Consider the following 21,481-nt stretch of genomic DNA (forward strand, 5'->3'; position numbering starts at 1 on the left):
AAAAGTTCCCCAATTTGTTGTACTTTTCTTTAACTGTAAGTCATTAAAAAAATGTCAGTCCGTTATTTTTTGATTGGTACGCCATGTGAGAAGGCAGTTTGCTAGGTGAAGCAATAATGTTTCACCTAGCATGAACGACGGCTTGCTTAATGCTTCCCTGAAGCATTAAGCAAGCCGTCGTTCATGCTCCGTAAACGGAAGCTGCAAAATGGTGGAAAGTAGTTCGTGGGTTCGCGCGGTAAATTTGCCCCAAGTTTAACTCAATTACCTATTAAAAAAAAAAAAAAAAAAAAAAAATTAGAGTGGTCGGTGTTTTGTAGTAGCGGATCTGGATATTTACCTTTTTTTTTTTAATTCTTTACAATCAATTTTTATTTAAAATTAAATTATTTTCTAAAATATTTTTCTTTATAAGTAAAATTAAGAAATTTAAAAATATTGTTTACTTCATTCAAATACTTTTTGGTACCTACACCGGTTGTTTTCCGAATTTCAGAACGAGGCTCGTCTGCATCGTCCAAGTTTTATGATATCAGTATTTTCATTTAATATATTTTGACTCCAGTCTCGACCACGACGCAACTGTTTCGGGGTTTGTTTTTTTTCTTTTTTTTTTTCTTATATATATATATATATATATATATATATATATATATATATATATATATATATATATATATAATCCTTTGACTTACTCGGACTCGTCTTTAAAGAATTCTGCTAAAATGGTGAGTTCATTTTTTTTACCACATGTTATTTTTTACTTTCTATAACTGATGAGAAAGTTGTAGTTTAATTTTGTTTTACTGTACACTTAGATTCCAAAAAGTTGTCCAAAAAAAAAATATATATATATACAATAAATAAATGTTATCAAAGGAAAAATAAGTTATTTTTCTACTTAACTGGATACTTTATTATTGTTTTTATTTAATGTAACATGTTTATTCAGCTCGAAAAACAGTGTTTACCGATGTATTGGGGAATTTCAAATGGCGCCTGACTCTTGAACACGGTAAGTTTGGGAAACGGAGTTAAAAATAATAAACTATACAAAATATTGTTAGAACCCCACCGAATGTATACCAGCCTATGTCACGGTAACATATTGAGCGAGTTTCTAACAGTATTTTTCATAGTTTCTTATTTTTAACTCTGTTTCCCAAACTTATCGTGTTAAAGAGGGAATCGGGCGCCATTTTAAATTTTCCAATAAATCGGTAAATACTATGTTTTACGAGCTGAATAAACATGTTACATTGAATAAAAACACTAAAAAGTATCCAGTTAAGTAGAAAAATAACTTGTCGGAATTAGCTTACCGTCGGAATTAGTAGGGGGGAGGGGGGATAAAAGACGTTTGAAGTCTTGCAACGAAATGTCGACGTTGCTTACAAGCAGTCTTTCCTTGTAAAAGTAACAAATGAGTAACGATGGTCGAAGTGTATTTTGTCTAAAAGACAACAACTACCACCACAGAGCGGCCATTTCTTTTATATTTAATTTATTTTGTTTAAAGAAAAAATTACAATTAAAAAAAAATCCAATATAAAATTAAAACAATTAAAAAAAGTAAATTCTCCAAGAGACAAAACAAATTTAGGCACAAGGCCCTATAAGATCTGGGGAGGGGAGTGTTGTTGCAGGGTCTTTGTAACTAAAGTAAGAATGGTGTCTGTGGCGACTTTACTCTTGACTGGCAACATTTACCACAATACCTCATTCCATTCATTCTGTGGAATCTAAAGCTAACTAATGAAAACCCCAGGGTTTTTACAAAAAGGATATATATATACAATTTCTGTGTGTGTGTGTGTGTGTGTGTGTGCACATTTTTTTTATTTTTATTTTTTTTTATATATATTAAAATGTGTGTGTGTGTGTGTGTGTGTGAAAAAAGTTCAATTCATTGGAAAAAATAAAAAGTTCTTGAATTTGGAAGAAAAATAGTTTGTGTTGGGGAGTGGGAAATATAGGAAAAATGTACAAAAAATAAAATTGCCTAGTGCATTGTTAGTAAGGTCCCTCCCTAAGCTACTCTAAGTAGTTAGATCGCCTACTGTTTTCCGGGGCACCGAAAACAAGCGGGGAGATCCCTAATGGGGATTGGGAAGACTTCATATCGGGTGTTGGGGGTAAAATAAATAGATTGTTAAAAACAAAAGGGGGGAATATATTAGGTGTCGACCTTCGAGTAGAGGTTTATCAGGGGATGATAAAACAAAAAGATGGGGGGGAGTAGTGGTAGGGTAGCCTCGGAAGGTTCTCTAGTGCCAAAAAAAAAAAAAAAAATTGAGGGACAGGATCTCATTTGTACCACCAGTCAAGAGTCTCTTTACTTTTTATTTGTCTAACCTAGCGGGATGGGCTCCGTAGGACCCAGTACCGCGTGTGCCATGCCTATGGTGGTAACACGAATTCAAACTTGGCGCCTCGTCGGATGCACAAGCTAGCGTCATGCACCCACCTCTTGTCAAAGGCCACTTGAGGCAACCTCTTCCAATCGCATCTGATCTTTACTTTAAGCATCTGCTTAAAGTAGACTATCAGATCCCGATCCGGAACAGATATCCCTTCGCGGACTCGCTTGAGGCGTGTGATCCATATGACCATCTTCGCTACTGCTAGTATCGCTAGAAAAAACATTCTTTTCTCCCTAGGCAGCGGCGGATCAATGTTCTCCACAAAGTATGATTCGTCGAGTTCAAGCCAGCGCTTGGCATCGATGCGAGCCGTTACCTCGTTGACGTACCCTAGGAGGGTCTTGAGCCTGCTACAGCGGAAAAAGGCATTACCGACAGTTTCTCTCATGTCTTCGTCGCAGCACAGGCAGTAGACCCGGGTTTCTTCATTGTAAAGGTTGAGTTCCTCAAGGAGGGGCAGTGCGTTCCGGACAAGTCGCCAGGTAAGGGAAAATTCCGAATTTGTAAGAAAGTCCCGTCCCGGCGCCCAACTCCACTGGGAGCGGACCTCCCCCAACGACATCCCCGTCTGTTTCACTAGCGGTTCCTTTTTGCTACGCCCCACTAGCTCCCGATAAAGCCTGTTCCTAGACTGTTCGAGGACACTGGTCCCTGGCAACGCTCTAAGTGCGGACCGGCATTCGGCGTAGAATGTTTGTTCCCCCTCGGTCTCCGCCGTGCTTCGACCGAGGGGTCAGGTGTGAGATTGGAAAATGAGCTTTCAACCGCAGTGACCCATGGAACGTCTATGTACAATGAACGGCTCAGGAAGGCCAACCTCTCTGCGTGCTTGTGACACAGGAGATCGGCCAGTCCCAACCCTCCCTCGCTCGGATTTCGAACACAGACCTCTCTGCAAACATAATGCTTATCCTCGTTCCACAAGAGTGTGTCGAGGTGCTCCTGTAAGCTGATTCGTCGTTTTCAGGGAGGGGAAGTACAGACAGACGGTAAAGGATGAGCGGAAAGACATATGTAGCACACGCCTCCGCCCGACCCTTCAAGGACAATTTCCTTCGAACCCAAGTCTTAACAGAGGATTCGACCTTGGCCTCTACTTCCGATCAGTTTTTCTTCAGCTGGAGACCCGGTCCAAACCACATACCAAGGATCCGGACCGGGCCGTCGGTCCAACTGAAGATGCCCGGAAGCGAATTTACTCCGGTCCAGGCACCCAACCGCAGACCCACCGACTTACTGCGATTGAAGACGGCCCCCGTAACTTCTTCATATCGAGCGAGCGCCTCGGTGACCACTTGAATGTCCGTGGGGCAAGACACGAACACGGTGACGTCATCGGCGAACGCGGAAACCCTGGCTTGTGTGCCTCCAGGGAGAGCTATCCCGCGCAGGACTGGTGTAGTCGCCTCGTCCCTTAACTTACGAAGGAGGGGTTCCAACGTCAGGACGTACAAGAGAGGCGACAGCGGACAACCCTGTCGCACCGACTGGGAGACGGCAAAAGACTCCGACAACTTACCGTTGATCTGCACCGCTACCGTCGGCCTGTCATACAGTACAGAGATCCACTTGCGGAAGTCCGGATTAAATCCGGCGGTCTCCAGCACAGATCCCAGGAACCTATGGTCCACCCTATCGAAAGCCTGGGACTGATCCAAACTGATCAGCGCGGCCTCTGCGTCGTCTTCTGTCCCCTCTATGATCGTGTGTATCAGATGAAGATTGTCCTGAATCGATCTCCCTTTCACAGCATAGCTCTGGTCTGGTTCGATCAAGTCAGTGATGACAACCTGCAACCGATTCGCAAGAACCTTGGCCAAAATCTTTAACTGTGTGTTTAGCAGAGTCAAGGGCCTGAAATTGTCTAAATCTTCCTCCCCACCATACCGTTGACCTTTCCTCAGCAATGTGATCACTCCCTTGGTCACCTGCCCAGGGATGGAGCCCTGAACAAACCAATGGTTGAACATATCCTTCAGAATAGGGACCAACATGGGCGACAGCCTCAAGTAGAATTCGTAGGGTAGACCATCAAGCCCCGGGGACTTGTTGCAGCCGACCTGCTTCAACGCAGTAATGATCTCATGTTCCACGACAAGACCATCACAGCTAGCCGCTCGAGCCGCCATGAGGCGGGGCGAGTCGGCCAAATAGCTGCCAAACTCTTCGACCCTGAGCCTAGGTAGTTGGGTGAAGCGCTCCGATAGATGCTTTCGAAACCCCTCGCAAATCTCTCGCGTCGACACGAGGGCATGCCCTTCCAGGTTGTTTACCTTTCGAATGTACCCATCCGAGCCGCGCCTTAGAGCAGCCTTACGCACAACAGCGTCTACATTAACAGCCTCGTTCGAGACTTTCATTAGCCTAGCCCTAACTATCTGGCCCTCGTACCGTTTGCTAGCCAAGCGGCTGAGGTCTTGTCTAGCTAGTGCTATCTCTAGGGGGTCCCCACCCTCCAATGCCTGGGTCAGCCTATTCTCTGTACGCTTCTTGGCCTTAGCCTTATCTAGTGCGAGGCGTTGGCTGTACTTGACCGAGAAACATCTAATCTTAGCCTTGAGACTAACCCACCACTTACTCCCGGTAACCGCCCCCACTAATGCCCGTTGGATTATCTCTGTAACCTTCAACCGGTAGTCCTCCAGCTCCAACAAGGTGCTGTTGAACTTCCAGTATCCGGCCAGTCTAGGAATTGGGAACAAGAGAAAGAAATAAGATTTAAACAGTGTAATAAATAATAATAAAAAAAAAAAGTTTCGGAAGAGTCAAAGGTTCAGTCGGTATTAATTTTAATTTTCGAAAAGTAGAATAAATGTTCTATTCGACATGAGTGACGTTTTGACCACATAAGTAAGGTAGAAAAAAAAAGGATAAATATAGGGTTAAATAAACTATATGAAGAAATGAAAAAAAAAAGTGGGGCGTGAATGGAATTTAATTTCTGTGGCAAGCATATTAGAATTTTGGAGAGGTGTTGAATTACATTGGGTAGTTATTAATTTCATTATTCTCGAGAAATGATTCAAATTTTATTTTTTTTTATCGTGATTTCTATTGATTTCGAGTAGAATCAACATGGAGCAACTTTGAGTACTTCATGTGTGGAAATCCGATGTTTTCCGTGAAGCTATGTCTTCAAGGCAGGTTGCGCTTACCGACTTTGGAAAAAAAAAGAAGTTTTTTCTGACATAGCAGTAAACGGAATGTATTCTGTCCAGCATGAGCGGATCTAGTTGTAATCAACTTCAGGGAGCAAATGAAATGCCCTCTGACATGGTGTAAGGGGCAGAGGGGGTGCAATGGCTGACGTGGCCATTATGTTACAAATCTTCTGGTGGTTCTTAGACCCACACAGCTGAAGTGAAACCAGTCACTGCATCTATCGCAGGCTATCATTGGTCTGGTATCCTCAGGTCTATTACAGCTAGGACAGATCCAAATTATAGTACTCTCTCTCCGTTGAGGGTCATGGCTTATATCCTGTGAACTCAATGGTTCCATGATAGAGTATGTGTCTATAGCTCCATTCCCTTTCCTCGCCTTTACCATGCGCACCAATTCATCACTTCCGTGGATTAGCTGCAGAACTTCACCTAGGGACCAGAAAGGCCTCGTCTTCAGAGGGCTTTTATGAGCACTATATCGCCTTGTTTTACTTTATCTTCAAAAGAACAATCAGCCAAGCTCATTGCCCTTTCTCTGAGACTCAACATATAGTCCTCATTCCAAACTTTCCTAAATTTAGTCAGACTTTCTTCCCAGAAACGCAGGGTTTGAATCAAGTCACTTCGACTAAGAGGATCGATCATTTCCAGATCCTGGTTTTCCAACCGCATTATTATTCCCTGACCAGCATTTGCATTCATGAGAGAGTTATGGGTTAAGACATTCAGATCAGCATCCTCAGAGCTCCTATATGTCAGGGGGCGGCTATTTACTGCCCTTTGCACATCAGAAAAAATTGTTAGTAGACCACAATAGTCTACTTTACCGCTTCCTATTGCTTTATATAAGCAAGATTTTATGGTCTTGATAGACCTCTCCCAACTACCACCATACCAAGGTGAAAACAGTGGAATTGTGCAATGTTTTAAGTCATATGAATTCGTCTGCTATAATGCCCCGGTTAATGATTCTGGCAGCAGCATTAAATATGCGAGCATTATCCGAATAAAGGTATGTAGGGATTCCATTCATGTTCGTGAACTTAATGAATGCCCGAATAAATGATTTCAGTCATATCCGGAACCAGTTCCAAATGTACAGCCCTAATACACATGCATGTAAATAGAAGAATGTACATTTTATAGTCTTTTTCTTGTCCTTTAACATAGATATGGCTGGTAAAATCCACACCGGTATGTAGATAGGCCTTACAAAATTCACCCGAGGGGCTGGTAAGTTGGTCGAATTTGGTATTGAAAAGGAAACGGCATTATAGCGTTTACATTTCACACAAGTACGAACCACATTTTTAACAACCTGTCTGACTTGTGGTATCCAATAACCTGCCAATCGTATTTCATTCAATGTTGTGGCCAAGTCTAAGTGTTGGCTTCTTTGGTGATATTCTTGAATAATCAATCTTGTTAGATAATGCTCTTTTCCCAATAAAATAGGATTTTGGACCACATATGAGTGATATTCCGATTTTCCTATTCTTCCCATCGATCGTATAATGCCCTTGTGGTCCAAAAAGAGATTCAAATCCAATTCCCTTGAAAAGGATTGTTTTTGCATTGTCTTGATCAGGTAGGCATTTGCTTGTAACTCAGGATCCATCTCCCTCTTTTTTAACTTGTTGATGAACTTCAATATCAGTGAGGTTACACTGATCAACTTACTTAAACTGGAGAATTTTTCCAATTTGACTTCTGAAGGAGCCACTTCATTCTCTGCGGCATAATTTACTGAAGCGCCAATCCGCTCCATTTGAACTTTAGAAAGGCAACCCAACTCACGATGGCACCAGGAGGATTCTTCTTGCCTTATCCATTTCGGTCTCTCATACTAAAGAAAACTTTTCCTTAAATTTCTTAATAGTCAAACCTCTGGTGATGTAATCAGCCGGGTTGTCATCTGTTGAAGTGTACTGAAAGTTTATCTTTATGTAGTAATACACACGGACGAAAAAAACGCTTTGGATAATCACAGATTTCAGGGTAGTTCTACTAAAATAGCCATATTTTTCAAACCAAAGTACTTCAAGACTTCAAATTACTACTGTTTTGTTTGGAAATGAATATACTTTCAAATGAATTAATAAATATGAATGTACATTATATATTTTAAGAGTTTTAAGCAAATAAAGTGATAAAAATGTGAACGTCATAAAATGGTGTTTTCGGTAAGGTTTTGTGTTGACCCTCCCTGTTTTCTAAAGGCCCGTACCATGATTGTATAAAGAATTTCGTCATGAAATTTGGGAACCAATCAGAAGAGGTGTTAATCTTAATACTGTCAAGTGTCCGAAATATTTTTGACCATTTCTTTTTTTGTCATGTTAAAAATAAGACTTTAATATGACGAGTATCGAACATTTTGAAAGAAATTTCATTGGACACCCACTAGTAAGTAAATCATTCTTTTTACTATCTTTATCAATTAAAAGTATTATTCTATGTTGAGTATGACTGCGGTAATTGATAATAATTTAAAAGGACCTACCCGAAAAAAAATGTTTCTATTTCTCGAGTTTGGTTAAATTTAGTTAGTATTAGCAGCAGCAGCTGTAGTATTAGTCATAGCACAGTATAAACAACACGCGTTCTTTAATTTTTATTCACGAACGAATTAAGAAAAACATGAAAATATGAATATAAATGTTCTGATATGTTTAATTAGAGCTATTTTGTTATCAGAATACCATTAATTTAGAACTATTCGGTTTTCAGAATGTATAATAACAACAATCCCAACCAATTCGGCATTGAAATTTCTCACATTTCTGGTCAAATTTAAAAACATCGTTAAAAACAAAATAAACTTTTGTAGATATATAGCTTGCATACACTTTTATTCATTGCATTAGTTTTGAACAGCAAATTAAAACAATGTTTTACTGTGAACAACCACAAATGTTTTTTCAAAAATCAAAAGATGTATGAAAATCTCGTTTGTATTACTATTCACATAGATTTTAAAAAGTTGTCAAAAAACAAATATATAACAAATGTTATGAAAGGCAAGATAACTTACTTTTCTACCTAACTGGATATGTTTTTAGTGTTTATATTTAATGTAACATGTTTATTCAGCTCGAAAAACAGTGTATGTATTTAAAATGTAAAATGGCGGTCGACTCTCTCTTTGAGGCGGTATGTTTGGGAAAATGAGTTATAAATAAAAAAACCCAGACAAAATACTGTTAGAAACTCGCTCAATATATGTTACCATGACATAGGCAGATATATATTCAGCGGGTTTTTAACAGTATTTTGTCTAGTTTTTTTTTTTTTTTTTTAACTCATTTTCCCAAACTTATCGTGTGATAGAGATAGTCGGCCGCCATTTTAAATTTTCCAATAGATCGGTAAGCACTGTATGTTTTTCGAGCTGAATAAACATGTTACATTAAATAAAAACACTAAAAACATATCCCGTTAGGTAGAAAAGTAACTTATCTTGCCTTTGATAACATTTATGTATTTGCTTTTTGATAATTTTTTGTAATCTGTGTGTATAGTAATACAAATCCCATTATTTTTTTTTTCTACTTATTAAGCGAAAGTTATTTTTAACACCTGATCCAGCATAGTATAAACGGCCTATGGAATAAACACCTTCAACCTCGAAAATAGAAATCAACAAATTTATGGAATTTTCTTCAAAATTTCGTAACGCAGTTTCTTATTAAATTAAAACTAAATATAACATTTGCTGACTTATTTACCTGTTGAATACACACATATATATAACTAAAACACTCTTTAACCCTAACAATAGCACTAAGTTCGAGTGGCAAGCCACCCCCCACAAAATACCTCTGTAAGCCACATACACGCGTCTAAAACAAACAAACAAAAAATAGATCCTTCCTTAAAGAAAAATGCATATAAAAAATAAATTGGTTAACTGTCCTAAAATGCTAGAATGGCCTGGAAATGGTGAATTATTTTACATTAATTTTTTGTGAAACTAACCGCTCCTCCCTCTAATATTGTTTTTGTTGTTTTTGTTTCTGTCAAGTCTTCAGTATGTTCACACATAATTTTCATTAGCCCTAAACTTAATTCAAAGTCCGAATGGCAACCCTCCCCATATTCTCATTGCATAGAAATCCTCTTAAAACCACACATAATCGTCTTAAAAAAATAAAACAAAAAGCATACAGGATTTATCTTCCATAAAAAAAAAAAAACAGTTAACTGCCCTAAAACGCTAGAATGACCTGTAATGGGGAATTATTTTACATTAAATTCTAAAATAATTTGTTTATCTTTCATTAAAGTTTTCCATGGCATTTCATACATAATTGCCTAAAAAGGTAGAATCACATTTTGGAGGGGTGGTCAGAAGGGGTTGGGTGAGGTTAAACAGCAGGTGTTAATCTACAATAATACCAAAGAAATATTGCAATATATTCATTTTTAAATGGTCCTATGTTTAGATTTAAGTTTTTTGTATCTAAAGCACATTACAATTCAACTTTGAGTTCTCCAACTTCTTTTCTGTTTATGGATACATGGCATTTTTAAGGAATTGCAGCATATTTATGCACATTTACTGCAGATTATTTGGAAACCATGAACTTTGGGAAATTTTCAGTCGCATATTCTGATTCCTTGTACAAAAATACTTATATGGTAAATTTCATTACTTATTCTTGTGTTTTAACAAAGATATGACATTTTTACTGAAAAAGTAGTGGTCTTAAAGAGGGGAAAATATCCAAACGTGTGAGGCACAAAAATAGTCATAACTTCCTTAATTTTAATCAGATTTTAAAAATTTAAAAAGATTCTTTCTTAGTTCATCAAGCTCTTTCTATGTATACAAATATTGAAATATTTTAAGCTATTTAAATTTTTTCATGTGTATTGCTACTTATTTGCAGTTAAAATCAGAGTTAACCGTCACAGACATTGAGCTACCTGTAGCAATGTAAATTTTCACCTTTCTTCAGAAAAAAGCAAAACCGATTACGATCCTTTTCCGATGCCAGACGAATCATCAGAAATGCTTTTCTGATGTCAGCCAACAAGACATATCTGTTTGTTCGGAATCACATCATCAATTTTAACATGTCGCTCATCTGGTTCACTCCAGGATATGCTGCTTCGTTCAATGATACTGAGCCCTTATGCTTATAAGAACAATTAAACACCGGTCTTACCTTGGTAGTAGTCTGGTTTGTTAGTTTTAACACTGGCCTATGGGGAATCCATATATAGTATTTAAATTGTTCGGGAGGCACAATTATTTCTTCAATAATACCCTCGTCTTCTTGTTGTTGAAAAACTTGCAGATACTGATTATACAAGTTTTTCTTCTCCAGATCCTTATTAACCTTTTCTAGCAGCCGAATAGCAGCATTGTAATTAGAAGGCACCGATTTTAATTTATCTTCATACCACTGAAGTTATACATGATAGAGACCATCTTTGTATGTGATGGAATCTCTAAATTGTTTAACCTTCTCTTTATTCAAGGTGGAGAACTTCTCGTCAGTGGGTAATCCAATAGATTCAAGGTTGAACATGTTTTCCAACCCTCGCTGGACACTACTCTCTTCAAAACAATTTTTTAGAAGGTCTGGGTAGGATTCCTCTGGGTGAACCACGTAGTTGATTCTGGAAGATGTAAGTGGTGGAGTTTTAGCCAACACCTCTCCATAATTAATCTGTGTTCTTTTTTTGGTTTTTAATCTGGTGCTTATATAGAAAAGAACACCTGTTTCCAAAGGGGATTAAGTCCCTTTTGGGTCTCGAATGCTGCTCCATACATGCAAGGGACTATCTTTAAAGGTTCCAGGTACTGGATTGCGTCGAGTCCTAGTAACCCATCTATAGAAACCAAATCCTCCTTAGCATTAAACTTTGCAGCCAGTCTGCGATTCTTTAAATTTCCAAGAATCTGAGTAAGTCCTTCAAGGCTGTAAGACAAGTTCAACTTGGTCGCAAGAATCTGAAGAGTATGTGTTTTGCCGGCATCAAGTTCAATCCCAAGGAGATTTTCTTAAAGGTTTTAGGACTCGTTCCTAGAAAGGTCTTTACTTCCATTATTTTATCCTTTGCGAAGGAGAGGCAATTTAGCTTCTTTAAAATTAAAGAGTCCAAATAAGTTCTTTGACTGCCAGTGTCTAACAGGCAGTTTACCTTCACTTTTTTTATCCCCTCTTTGCACTATTATTTCAATTATGGGAGAAAGGAAAGCATTATCGTCTTTTGCATGTAGGCAGGTATCAACCTGCATACTACTCATAACAGTTGAGCACATAGCAGTTATGTGTCCTTTAGAGTTGCAACTATGGCAACAAATTTTTCTTGATGTCCTTAATGGACACATATTCCCCAAATTTAGGCATCGAAAACAAAGATGCAGCATTGGGTTATTCTGGCTTTATGGGTTGTATAGTTGCCAGTCCTCAGACAAATGTTTATTGCTTTTGCAAAAGTTGCATTTTACTTCGGATCTCAATTCGGTATTAAGTTTTAAGAGACGAGGTTTCGATCGTCTCCTCTGGCTTAACCTTAGGTTGCAGCCTAGGTTTGGACATCAGTACCTTAGTCGGCTGTCTGGCAACTAGCATTTGTTTCACTATTCTTGGTGTTTCCTTCAATAGTGTGGACAACGTCGGGTAGGTAGTCCCAGAGATTCGTAAGAGTTCTCCCTTTACTTTGGGCGGGAATTTTGCGAATAACACTTGTGCTATTATTATTGCTCCAACTGACTTATCATCCTATAAGTCACAACTATACGAGGCTCTTAGCTCCCACATATCCGCCTGGGTCTTTATCATAAAATTTTTTAATTCTTCCAGGTTTTTGGGATTATCTAACTGGAAGTCTAATATTTCCTTAATTATTTCACCTCTTATCTCTTCGTCCAAATATTGGTCCTTTAATAGCTTAAGGGGCATAGCGTAACTATCTTCAGAGGGAGAGAGATGATTTATAAGTTGGAGGGCCCTACCTTCCAAGGAGCACCTAAAAAAATATAGTCTTTCCGTGTTTGATGTTATGATGGCCATTACTGTTTTATAAAACCATGTGCGTTACTGACGCGGATTTTATGCACACAAAAAATGACAGTCATTTAAATAGAAATAAAGTCCTTACTCATTAATTTTGTTGCAATGTGTCGGAATTAGCTTGCCGACGAGTGGGGGGGGGGACTTTGAAGTCTTGCAACGAAGTGTCGACGTTGCTTACTGTAATCAGTTTTATTTTCTGTCTGTTTCGATTTACTCAAAACCGCACACACCTCGTCTTCTCATGTATCGTTCTCTTCTTCCTCTTCTACTTCTTGCTCTTTTTCTTCTTTTTTCTTCTCAGTCAGAAGCGTCGTCTTTGTCTTGACTACGTTTTTCCTTCTCGCTTCTTGCTCACAGTGACCCGTTTTTATGCTAAGCTGAACTCTCGTGTGTGCGAGAGAACACGAGATTTTGCGTAATTACTTGGCAATATTAACCGGCTGCCGCCATCTTGCCATTTTTCTTTGGACGTGCCCGCTTTGCAGAGTGCACACCTCGAGCGTTTGTCAGGTAAGCCCGTCTGTTCGCAATTTATTACACACTCCCCCCTGATCTCATTATCACAGAAAGAGCAGGGAGGCGGTGGCCTTTTTCTTCGTGTGCTTCTTCGGAGAGGGGGATTCGGGGCTTCATCATCGTCTGCGCTGTCTTCCGTGACACGAAGGTCGGCGAACCTAAAGCTGAGCATCGCAGTATCACTGTCCGGGTCTTCATCATCAGCAGGAGGGTCAGTACTTTGAAGGCTACCACTCTCAGTGTCGCTGTGCGTTGAAGCCGTCATAAACCAGAATGATGGGTCGCTGGTCACGGATTCAATTTCACTATCTTCGTCAAGCGGCAGCTGCGTTTGGAATACTGATCTTAAGTCTTTAATATGACGAGGTACTCCATCAACTCGCACCGCCTGCGGGCTGATCACTTCAGTGACATGACCGGTTCCGTAGCGAGTCGTGCACTGGCCTCGGGGTTTTTTAACCCAAACGACATCTCCTTCTTTTATGTTCTTTTGTGGTGGCTCCGGTTCGGGTAGTGAGCTGCTCTCCAAACATCTCACCCTGACACGGTATGTATGTAGCGCGTTGGCTGGCGCGGTGGAGGGTGAAACATCGTCCTTAGGGGTGACATTGTACCAATAGACTGCTTCAGGTACCGTACACCCCTTCCGCGCTGCGATTGTCTTAACAGTTCTGTGATTGCGCTCAATAATCTCGTTTCCACTGGGAACATGGGCACACCGAAAACGCAGATGGACACCCCAGCCATCTGCAAACTGTTTAAACGGCTCACTTACAAAAGCAGGGCCATTGTCGGTGAGTATCTCAGAAGGAGGGCCACGCTCGAGGAACACACCTTCCAACTCATGGATAATGGCAGCCGCGTCCTGCCGGCGAAGGGGCCGCCACAATGAAAACCTAGATGGTCCACAGTCGATAAGCGTCAAAAAATGCCTCCCGTTGTAGTGCGTTATGTCCATCGCAATCCTATCCCAATTACGCTTCACACTGAGTATTCTTCCACCGGACAGGTGCTGGGTCGATCGATCGGCAGGTGTTGCAGCTTCCCACAACAGATTTCACAGCCCTCCGAGACACAGAGGGGTCAACCAATCTGGCGAAGTAAAGCGTTCGGTTTACACCGGGGTGCCCGCTTTGGCAATGGACATCATTAATATGCTCCGGGCTGAGTCTATGTCCCACTGCAGCGCAATTTACAGGTGCTGACTCGTTCACTTCTTTTGGCAGGTCTAGCCAACGGCGTGGCACTCTTGTCAGACGATCCGCCTGATTCAAACAGGACTGCACCAGTGTCACATCTATGACCAAGTCGTATTCCTTAGTGGTTTCAGTTAGGGTAGCAAGCCGCCTCCGGATCAACATTTCGGCCGACGCCTTCATTGTCAGACGTGCTTTTCCGTTCAAGGCATTGGTCATCCACCGATGCACACACGTGGAATCCGTGATGATGTGAAGGATTCTAGCCTGCCACTGAAGCGCTAGATTGACTCCTTTCAGTGTAGCCTCAAGTTCAGCTAGGTTTATATGCTTGGCGTCATTCTCCAGCCGAAGCCAGCAGGCATCTTCTATTATCCTTCCGTCGACCGCCAGAGCAACGCCAAGGGCAAGTGAGCTGGCGTCTACCCAAACTGTAAATTCACTCCCATCGACGCACCAGCTCCCCCGTACAGGGTCATCAATGGTCACTCTGGCCACAACTTCCACCAGCATGCTTCGCAGGGCAGGATCATGCACCTCATCGCCCCATCCAGTTGACATAGAAGTTGCCCGTCGCTTTATGGCCGCTACAGCCACTCGGAGCCACTCACACACAGGGAAGTGACCCACCAATTTTCCGCAAATGGAAAACGTGCTCCGACGTGTGATGGTAGATGGGATTTCCGGGATTTCACCACTCCTTCCCCATTGAAGGCCATCTGCACTTCCGCTCACCTGCAGTCCGAGCACTTTCGCCCCATCCTGTAGCCGCTCCGGCTCCTTGCACGACAATCCGAAGTGCTCAAAGTGTTCTTTGACCGCCTGGGCAGACAGGAGGCTCTCATTGACAAAAATGTCGTCTATATACGACGATGTCGCATGTTGCACCGCTTCATCTTGACGCCGGATCGCCTGCATGATTGCTGTCATGATGTTAGGGGCTACATTCAGGCCGAATCCTAGCCTGGTCAAGCAATAGCGAGTTCCTTTGATCACCACCGTCTGGAACGGCCACAGCGATTTCTCAACACGTATTTGGAAGTACGCTCTTCACAAGTCCAGTATGGCTGCTTCCGCACCCTGCCGCCGCCACTCCCGTAGTTTATGAGCACAGACATCAGCCCCCGCAGTGTGTGGGTCAACGTATTCATTAAGTTCCCGGTAATCAAGAACAGGTCGAACTTTCTGCTTGTTCTCTTGTCTGACAGCCATCAGGGGAATTAGCCCCCGTGGGGGCCCGAGCTCATCCTCTGGGTATGGAACTAACCAGCCATTATCCAGCCACACTTGAAGTTCTGCCTCGTACTGCCCCCTAAGCCACGCAGGAGGGGGATACTCTGTAAGTCGATTCCGCAATGACACTGGTGGCTGGTCGCCTGCCCATTTCCAGGACGCTGTCCAAGTGTTTGTGCCCTTATCGTATTCTGCATGGAAGTCGGGCTCATCGAGAGTGATTGCTGCACACATTTGTTTGTTTGGTCGAGAGAAGCTCACATCACCGGCGCCGTTCACAGTAATTCCGCCTAGCTGTGTGATAGCGTCCATTCCAAGGAGAAGGTCATATCCGAGCAGCTCCCCATCGACCACTCATCATCGACGGTCACTCGTGTCCGAGTAAGACTGTCCTCCGTTGTGGCTTCTGTGGGTCCTCAGGTGAGCATAGAGCCCAATCCTAGACCCAATTTGTCTTGTGCAATTTGGGCAGATAAAGGTAGTGGTGGTGGGGTAGGGTTGGGTGTGTCTGGTTAATAATCTGTCCTTTCTGTGCTTGCGCCTATCCTCAGCAGCTTTATTTAGGTCACTACTATAAAGCGCAGCACCTTTGTGGACAGCGCTCCTCCATGCCAACCTGCTCCCAGCCACGTCCTCCCATGTCTTAAGGTCCATGTGAAACCGCTTTAGATTTGCTTTGATGTTGTCCTTATACCTCATCTTTTGGCCACCCTGGGCACGCTTTCCCTCAACAAGCTGAGAGTAGAAAATCTGTTTTGGGAGGCGGAGATCCGGCATTCGGACAACATGACCAGTCCATCTGAGCTGGCATTGAGCAACAGTAGCGGTGATAGTGGGAATGTCAGCCTCACTCAGGACGCTGGTGTTGGTGCGTCGGTCCTTCCAACTAATTCTGAGGATTTTTCGGAGGCATCTTTGGTGGTACGTCTCCAGGGTTTTTACGTGCCTCCTGTATGTGGTCCAGGTCTCCGATCCATAGAGAAGAGTGGGCAGCAAGACAGCTTTATATACCATGATTTTGGTCTTTGCCAGAAGGTCACGGTTCTCAAATACTCTCTTCCTTAGCCTTGAGAAAGCCCCACTGGCACAGCTGAGACGGTGTTGTATTTCATCATCTATGTTGGCTTTTGATGATAGGATGCTGCCTAGGTATGGGAAGTGGTCCACATTTTCCAGTCTTGCGTTGTCAATGGAGATGTTTGGGGGTGAGACTGGAGTACTGTTTGGTGGTGATTGATGGAGGATTTGGGGTTTTTTTATATTAATTGTTAGTCCTAGCTGTTTGTACGCCCTCGTGAAGGCAACCAGTGTACACTGTAGGTCCTCTTCTGAGAGGGCTACAAGGGCGTTATCGTCTGCATACTGTAGCTCCATAATGGATATGGTGTTCGTTCGACCTTTGGCCCTAAATCTGTTGATGTTAAAAAGTCGGCCGTCGGTTCTGTACATAATCCGAACTCCATGGGGAAGATGTTTGTCCGTAAGATGGAGGATAGCAGTAATGAAGATGAACAGGGTTGGGGCAATGACACATCCCTGTTTCACTCCCGTGTCAACCCTGAAGGGCTCTGTTTCATCTCCACTACTACTGAGGACTGTAGCTGACATATTGTCATGCAGCAGTCTCAGTACCCGAATGTACCTCTCTGGGCATCCAAACCTTGCAAGAACCAGCCAAAGGGCTTGACGGTTCACAGAGTCAAAGGCTTTAGTAAGGTCTATAAAAGCCATGTATAATGGTAAATTTTGCTCCCTGCACTTTTCTTGGAGTTGACGAGCAGTGAAGATCATGTCCATCGTGCCTCTATTTGGTCGAAAGCCACTTTGGGACTCGGGAAGGATGGTTTCTGCAAGGGGTGTAAGCCTGTTGGCCAAAACCCGAGCTAGGGCTTTCCCTGTGGTAGAGAGGAGAGAAATGCCCCGGTAGTTCCCACAGTTTGCCTTGTCTCCCTTCTTAAAGATGGAGACAACTAGGGCATCTCTAAGTTGTGCAGGGATTTTCTCTTGTTCCCATATTTTGAGCAGCAGGGCATGGATGTGTCTGAGAAGATCAGGCCCGCCTTTCTTCAGGATTTCTGCTGGGATGCCGTCAGAACCAGCCGCCTTATTGTTTTTCATCTTCCTAATTGCATCCCGCACCTCTTCCAGACTGGGTGGTTCTCCCATGCTCTCAATTATGGGCTGTTGGGGGAGTTTTTCAAGGGCCTCCATCTCTGGAGTGGTGTCCCTGTTCAGAAGATCCTTGTAATGCTCTTTCCATCTATTTGTTATTTCTCCCTTTCCTTTCAGCAGCGTGAGCCCATCCTTAGACCGAAGGGGGGTCAGAGAACGGTAGCTGGGGCCGTATACCACTTTTGTGGCTTCAAAGAATCTTCTGGTGTCCCCAGAGTCAGCAAACTGCTGGATCTCCTGAGCCTTCTTTATCCACCAGATGTTCTTCAGCTTCCTGACTGTCGATTGGACAGCCGCTTTAGCCTTGGCATGGGCAGCTCTTTTAACCTTGCAATTGATGTTATTCTGCCAGGTGATAAAAGTTTGCCTCTTGGTGTCTATAAGCTGTTGGATTTCGGTATCGTTTTCATCGTACCAATCCTGATGTTTCCGCTTTTTCTGCCCTAGGATGCTTATACTGGAGTCCATGATGGCAGAAGACAGCTTGTCCCAGTGCTCTTCAGCGTCATGCGGATACTGCTTGGGCAGGTCCGCACTAAGAGCCGCCTGGAGGTGTTGTTGGTAGGTGATATCGCCCAGCTGCTCGATGTTGAGCTTTGGTCGGCTCTGTCTTTTTTGCATCCTTTGCTTCCGCATTAAATGGATAGACATGATGGAGCGAATAAGACGGTGGTCGGTCCAACAATTGTCTGTACTGGTCATTGCCCTGGTGTTCAGCACATCACAGCGGTCTTTGGCACGGACAATGACATAGTCAATGAGGTGCCTGATTTTACTTCGAGGGTGCATCCATGATGTTTTGAATGCGTTTTTTTGTCGGAAAAGTGTGTTCGTGATGATCAGGTTATGTTCTGAGCACTTTGTCAGTAGGAGTGTACCATTTGAGTTAATGTTCCCAACTCCTTCTCTTCCAAGCGTTCCTCTCCAGTGCTGATGGTCTCGTCCCACTCTAGCATTGAAATCCCCAAGTAGGATAATCTTGTCCCCCTTGGGGGCCCCGGATAAAATGGTGTCAAGGTCAGCATAAAAGGTCTCCTTTATTTCATCATGTGCATCAAGTGTTGGAGCATACGCACTAATCACAGTGGCCATTTGGTTGCCCGCAAGCATCAGGCGCATGGTCATTAGCCGTTCGTTGATGCCAACAGGGGGCTCATTGAGGTGGCGGATGAGGCTGTTCTTTATAGCAAAGCCCACGCCATGGATACGCGGCTCTTCTGCAGGCCTTCCTTTCCAAAAGAAGGTGTACCCGCCTTTCTCCTCCCTCAGCTGCCCGTCGTCAGCCAGTCGGGTTTCAGAGAGCGCAGCTATGTCAATCTGGAACCTCCTTAGCTCTCTTGAGATAATGGCAGTTCTTCTTTCGGGTCGATCACTTGTTTTGTTGTCCATGAGGGTCCTCACATTCCAGGTTCCAAAATATAGGCATAAATTTTCTTTCTTTTTCCGACCGCGTGGTGGTGATCCCTCTGGATGCGGTAGTCCAGACGGGTTTTTTTGAGGCAGGCTATTTTTAGGGGTACCTTTTCTAACCCCCCTCCCCTACTGGGGTGAGCAGAGTGGATCCTAAACAGGGCTGCTCAGTCATGGATGCAGCTGCCGAAAAACTCTTTCTGCCTCGGTCCGTGAGGTTAGCGACTGAATCTGGCACCCACCGCCTATGTGCCAGGTTGCAGCTAGGAGCTGCCAGACTACACTGTCCTGCTCCCGTCACCACTTCCTGGTCGCCACAGGACTTTTTCTATCCGGGAATTAAGGGAGAGCTCTCTCTGCCTCAGTCCGGGAGCTTAATGACTAAGACTGTCACAAGACTTTTCCATCCATGATGTAGAGTAGGATGTGTTCCCTTTCGGGAGAACGCCTGCGCGTGATGTCTTTTAACATGGGGAGACTGATGCGCCTGCAGCCACCACACGGCCCCTTGGCAGAGGAGGGCCTGATACCAATGGCATGGAGAACCACGACGACTGGAGACTCTCTTCTGTTGCAGCCTTCATCCGCCTTCAGTGCCGTTGTGTCATTATTGTCATCATCCGCCGCATCAGCCGTTGAGGTCTTTTGGATCACTCTTTGTCTGGAACCTCCCCTTCAACCTTACCGCCATGGGTGGCCCTACCAGGAGCCTAGGCTCCGGACGGCATCGCTCTCAGGTTCATCGGAACACACAAGGTTCTCCACCACGACAAGGTGGCGATCCCCATCGACCACTAACACCGTCACAGCAACCGGAGAGCCATTGCCAATGCTGATTGCTGATATGAACAACGCTGACCCCACAACACACCAATGAGCCTTGGCCGACAGTAAGTACAGGGATCCTTCGTTTCTTCCATGTGGCGCAATATTCCTTTCGAAGAAGGGTTTGGGTACAGCCGGTGTCAACCAGCGCTGAACGTTCACATCCATCAACTTGAACTGTTACTGCAGGCAGCGCTTTGTTCAATGCCGCGTTGGGGAGGGTGCTAGCGCTGCGGCGTCCTCCCCTTGCCCGTTTCCCGGACAATTCCGCGCTATGTGGCCTGGCTTATTGCATTGATGACACCGTATTACTTGTCGTGCTCCATAATTAGGGGTGCGCCTTGTACCGCTTTTGCAGTCTCTGGAAAAATGGTTGGGGCCACCACAGGTATAGCATCGTAGACCCTTCGTTGGCGAGTCCAGAGTGTCAACAGCTGCGGAGACTAGTTCTCGATCGTCTTTCAAGATGTTTCGTGCTCTCGCCAATAACTCCTCCAATCCAATCTCAGTGAGTCTTGACGATGCTCGCAGCAGTCGACTTGCCTCATCCGGAAGTCCCGACAAAAAGGCGCATGCCAATATGCGATCACTTGCACCGCCGAAGGGAGTGGCAAGCTTTTTCAAGTCGGCCATGTAGTTATCCACTGTCTCCCCCGGCCCAAGTCGGCGTTCGGAAAACTGCCTCCAGGCGACAAAAGGGTCTGTACCAAATGCCCCGTATAGCGCTTGTGTAATCTGCTTCATGGTCGGAGCCTCCCCTAGCTGCTGGTACACGGCATAAGCCCCTTTAGTGAGTCTCAATGGGATAACCATAGCTGGGTCTTTAATCTTGCACAACCGGCAAACGCGCTCAGCCTTTTCCAGCCATTCGACCACCGAGGGACCAGTCGGGGAGCCATCAAATTCCGGAATTAATCTGATGTCAAATTTCTCCATACCAAAGCCGAGATAGCTTGTAATCAGAGTTTTTTTTTTTCTGTCTGTTTCGATTTACTCAAAACCGCACACACCTCGTCTTCTCATGTATCGTTCTCTTCTTCCTCTTCTACTTCTTGCTCTTTTTCTTCTTTTTTCTTCTCAGTCGTCAGAAGCGTCGTCTTTGTCTTGACTACATTTTTCCTTCTCGCTTCTTGCTCACAATGACCCGTTTTTATGCTAAGCTGAACTCTCGTGTGTGCGAGAGAACACGAGATTTTGCGTGATTACTTGGCAATATTAACCGGCCGCCGCCATCTTGCCATTTTTCTTTGGACGTGCCCGCTTTGCAGAGTGCACACCTCGAGCGTTTGTCAGGTAAGCCCGTCTGTTCGCAATTTATTACACACTTACAAGCAGTCTTTCCTTGTAAAAGTAACAAATGACTAACGATGGTCGAAGTGTATTTTGTCTAAAAGACAACAACTACTACCACAACTGTAGAGCGGCCATTCCTTTTATCTGCTCCAACTCTGCTTAACGGACCACCGGCCTTGTTGGTCACAGCTACCAGCACTCCTTTCTTCCCCACCGAC

At 43.6% G+C, this 21,481-nt stretch overlaps 1 protein-coding gene across 1 annotated transcript in view; it reads left to right on the forward strand.

Moving 5' to 3' along the window:
• The first annotated feature begins 294 nt into the window (after positions 1–294).
• Positions 295–21,481, forward strand: part of LOC145241317 (uncharacterized) — a 148,138-nt gene continuing 126,951 nt past the window's right edge. The window contains exon 1 of the mRNA XM_080104128.1: positions 295–728. Within this exon, the coding sequence (XP_079960254.1) occupies positions 726–728 (3 nt within the window). The 5' untranslated portion in view covers positions 295–725. The remainder of the gene's footprint in view (positions 729–21,481) is intronic.

This window comes from Euprymna scolopes, chromosome 20 (assembly GCF_053919585.1).
Source record: "Euprymna scolopes isolate OS-2025 chromosome 20, ASM5391958v1, whole genome shotgun sequence".
Lineage (NCBI taxonomy): Eukaryota > Metazoa > Mollusca > Cephalopoda > Sepiida > Sepiolidae > Euprymna > Euprymna scolopes.